Source organism: Carya illinoinensis, chromosome 10 (assembly GCF_018687715.1).
Source record: "Carya illinoinensis cultivar Pawnee chromosome 10, C.illinoinensisPawnee_v1, whole genome shotgun sequence".
Taxonomy (NCBI): Eukaryota; Viridiplantae; Streptophyta; class Magnoliopsida; order Fagales; family Juglandaceae; genus Carya; species Carya illinoinensis.
Genome location: NC_056761.1, coordinates 37,443,307 through 37,447,531, shown reverse-complemented (window position 1 = coordinate 37,447,531; position 4,225 = coordinate 37,443,307). Strand labels below are relative to the sequence as shown.

At 35.2% G+C, this 4,225-nt stretch overlaps 1 protein-coding gene across 1 annotated transcript; it reads left to right on the top strand.

Annotated features, from left to right (window-relative positions):
• The first annotated feature begins 214 nt into the window (after positions 1 to 214).
• Positions 215 to 3,151, top strand: LOC122278845 (jasmonate-induced oxygenase 2-like). The gene is made up of 3 exons (XM_043089053.1): positions 215 to 881; positions 2,241 to 2,574; positions 2,712 to 3,151. Exons 1-3 carry the CDS (start codon positions 364 to 366, stop codon positions 2,958 to 2,960), a joined length of 1,101 nt encoding a protein of 366 aa, XP_042944987.1. The 5' UTR covers positions 215 to 363; the 3' UTR covers positions 2,961 to 3,151.
• The last annotated feature ends 1,074 nt before the right edge of the window (positions 3,152 to 4,225 follow it).

The window sequence follows — 4,225 nt, the reverse complement described above, 5'->3', positions numbered from 1 at the left end:
TCTAAAAGACACGTGGATTCAACTGACGTCAGGTATTAAAAACACGTGTCTTGGAAAAATGTCTCATTTTTCCCTTATTTGTCCCTCATTCAGTCAATTGCTAGCGTTTTCGTGCTTACGTACCAAACCCTGGCGCATAAACGCCACGATCTTTATGGGATAGCGCAGTGAACCACCCCACTCATCTCAGCCTTATTTAATGGTAGACCCTCAGCCTCCCAAGAACACATGAAATAAGCCAAGGAAGAGTGGAAGAGAAAGAAAAGTATATCGAAAGAGTACAATTTTCCAATCTTTATATACATATCAAATTCCATACATAAAACCCAGTACTTAATTCTCTGTTGAACAGCAAAAGAGACGATGAATTGCTCGCTAAATTGGCCGGAGCCAGTTGTCCGAGTGCAGTCCTTATCGGAGAGTGGGATATGCTCAATCCCAGAGTGCTTCATTAAACCTCTCTCTGATAGGCCTTCAAGGAACACCGTCACCACCACCACCACCAATATTTCAGAGACTCATGTCAATATCCCAGTAATTGACCTCCAGAACCTGTTCAGCAACGATCAGAGACTCTGCGACGAGACTCTGAGACTGGTATCGGATGCCTGCCGGGAGTGGGGCTTCTTTCAGATTGAGAACCATGGGGTGAGCCATGAGTTGATGAAGAGTGCCAGAGAAACCTGGCGTCAGTTCTTTGGCCTCCCGCTTGATTTGAAGCAAGAGTATTCCAACTCCCCGAGTACGTACGAAGGGTATGGCAGTCGTTTGGGAGTGGAGAAGGGGGCAATTCTAGATTGGAGCGACTACTTCTTCCTCCATTACATGCCTCTATCTCTCAGGAACGAGGTTAAATGGCCAGCAGTCCCGCCATCATGCAGGTACGTTTTAAAACAAACGTGCTCATGATCTCATGCAGCGCACGCTAAACTAATATATATATATATTTTTTTTGTTTAGTTAACTTACCGTACTCATACCTTTTATGCCATTAGGGTCAATATGCCATGTATGAAACAGAGGGATTAAAGTCTTTTATATGGAATCACATGCATTAAAGGTATGTTATTCTTAGGGGTGAAAAAAAAAAAATAAGTGAAGCGGTAAACCGAACTGGAATGGATTGAACCGGTGGATTTGGTCCGGTATCGGGTCGGTCCAATCTAGTAACGGTTCCATTTTTCTCCAAACCAGTTTTGTTTTGATTTTCCTTTTTTTAAGATTGGACCGAAATGGACCAAACCAATTTATATATATATATATATTTTAATTTTTTATATGATTTTTATATATAATATCACTATAGTCTATAATACAATATTAATAATACATATTATAATATACTATAATATATATGCAATATTATATATATTATAATATATTGGAACAACTGAATCAAATGAAACTGGTAAAACAGAAAGTATCGTTTAAGGGGTGTAACTAGTACGGTATTGATTCTTTAAATATCAAAATCGGTATATACCAGTTTGATTTTAAAATATGTTCAAAACCAGACCGAACTGGACTGGTTACACCTCTAGTTATTCTCTCTAACATATAGTAGCACTGTGCTTGACATTGAATACAGGACCTCACTTCTCTGATCTGATGGATTCTTCAACGTTGATGAGTTATTTACTATGCAATTAATAACAACCTAGGTTTTGGACCTTGATGCCGCTGGTGTTGATTTCTTCCAGTTCAGCATATAAATGCTAGCCCATTTGTTAAAAGGCAAAAAAGAAGAGAAAAGAAAAAGATTTTCACTGATTCGTGACTATAATAACCATTCCTAATATATATGAGGGATCGTTGATGTAAGCGCATATATAGGCCAGAGCCCCACGTCATTGTCGAGTATCCAAGTATATATGCGAAAAAGTATCCGTAATCACGAGCTGCCGCCGCCTAAATTGACGCTAGACCTTGGAATTATCTTGTTCTTTTACGTGGATTAAGTATTAATATGAATGTAACAAATTAATATATTAGCCTGACTTCATTACGCTTATAATTTAGAATATCCTACAAACATGTGAAGTATGATTATAATCATGTATTTGTTCTAATACATGTTAAATTAACGTCCATTATTTCCAAGACATAAAAAAATATATATAATATATATATATATATATATAAAGAATGTAATCACTTAATTTTGGATGTTGATTGATCAAGAGCGAGTTGCACGTTAAGCATATAAATAAATAATTATTTTTTTTATTGGATATATATAGGAAAGTGATTGCAGAATATGGTGATGAAACGGTAAAGCTATGTGGAAGATTGATGAAAATATTGTCCATAAATCTGGGACTAGGGGAGGAGTATCTTCAAAATGCTTTTGGAGGCAGTGAGAGCATAGGTGCATGCTTAAGGGTGAATTTTTACCCGAAATGTCCACAACCTGATCTCACTCTTGGTCTGTCTCCACACTCCGATCCCGGCGGCTTCACCCTTCTCCTTCCTGATGAGGACGTGTCCGGACTTCAAGTCCTCAAATGTAATGAGTGGGTTACTGTTAAACCTGTTCCAAATGCTTTCATTGTCAACATAGGGGATCAAATTCAGGTTAATGATCTCTCCTTCTTTCTCTAGTACTACTTAAAAGTACTGTTGCAACTTTTTCTTTTTATCCTCTATTTATACTGACAACTTTCAAACTTATAGTTCTATGCATATACAAATGATCATGTTTCTTAATTTAGGTGCTGAGTAATGCAATTTACAAGAGTGTGGAGCACAGGGTGATCGTGAATGCTGTGAAAGACCGAGTTTCGCTGGCCTTATTTTACAACCCAAAGAGCGATTTACTCATCCAACCTGCCGAGCAGCTTGTGACCGAGGATCGGCCTGCACTTTATTCACCAATGACATTTGACGAATATAGACTTTATATCAGGACAAAGGGTCCTCGTGGCAAGGCTCAAGTCGAATCCTTAAAATGTCCCAGATAAGTTCAAGATATATATATATATATATATATAAAATAAATTAATAGTGTTATTTTTCCAAAACGCCTCGATCGGTACTACCATGCATGCAGTACCTTCTGAGTAATCCCTCCTTTTCAATCTGTAATGTTCGTTAATAAAAACTTGAATTGCATGACCAGAAAAGTTATGACAGACAACTTAAGTTAATTTCATAGTGCTTAATTTTATGATGAAGTACGCACATATTTTTTTTCGAGTTTTGTTATGTATAAACAAAATCTTATACTAATTTGCATTCCTTCATATTCAATAAATTGGTATTGTTTTTAATAAAATTTATTTTTTAATCAATCACATTAATATATTAATGCACATATTATTGTGCAGTTATACTTGCAACTAGATTTTTCTATTTTTTTTCTTACCAATCCAAGAAGAAAAGAAAATAATTGAATAACTTTACTGATATTGTGGTGAATGTAGAATAATTCTATATGCTATACATGCGATCTATCTCTTTTTGTAAAATGATAATAATTTCCATTATTCTTAATTTTATCATTTCTTAAATTTTTTAAAAATTAATTTAAATTTGCTGGATCAACATAATTTCATCATAACGAGATAAGAGTGAGATGATCACGCGTCACTACAAAAAAAAAAATATATGAGTACTGTTAGCTGAAATCAAAACGAATCATATGAATAAAGAGAACGTACGGTACTACTCGATCCGTGTCTTATATATTGCCTGATTACAAACATGCAAATATATAATGTTCCTGATTAATTAAGCCACCTAATTATTATATATAATTAAAGATCGTGCGGGTCGTGTCAAAGTTCATATGGTACTCCATCATGTGTTTATAATCTTGAAAATGAATTTTCATATACTTTTCAAAGCACTAATTTGCCTTTTGAAAGTTGTATCATATTTGACGTGACGTCCATGCATGGGGCTCCACACGCTATACCCACACGTTTCTAATGTTAGTCTATATATATATAGTTTCAATATTCAAAAGCAATAATGTCAAGCCAATATATAATATTAATATCACCTTTCGACTTACCGCGCGCGTGTGCATGCGTACTTATATATATATAGTACGTGACAATAACATATATAACAACCCCGTTTTTGTCTGATTGTACGTGGACGTTCGTAAGACGGTAAGAGTTCTTAACATTCGAGTCCCTCTAGTACTTGTTTTTCCAATTTCTTTTTTTTATTTGGGCTAAAAGTAACGGTAATTAAAATGATTTGAAGGAAGTGAAAAACA

Coding starts and splice junctions, on each gene's coding strand:
- LOC122278845 (XM_043089053.1), top strand. CDS start 364: ATGAATTGCTCGCTAAATTGGCCGGAGCCAGTTGTCCGAGTGCAGTCC. Junction 882..2,240: donor GCAGTCCCGCCATCATGCAG/GTACGTTTTAAA, acceptor GGATATATATAG/GAAAGTGATTGCAGAATATG. Junction 2,575..2,711: donor ACATAGGGGATCAAATTCAG/GTTAATGATCTC, acceptor TTCTTAATTTAG/GTGCTGAGTAATGCAATTTA.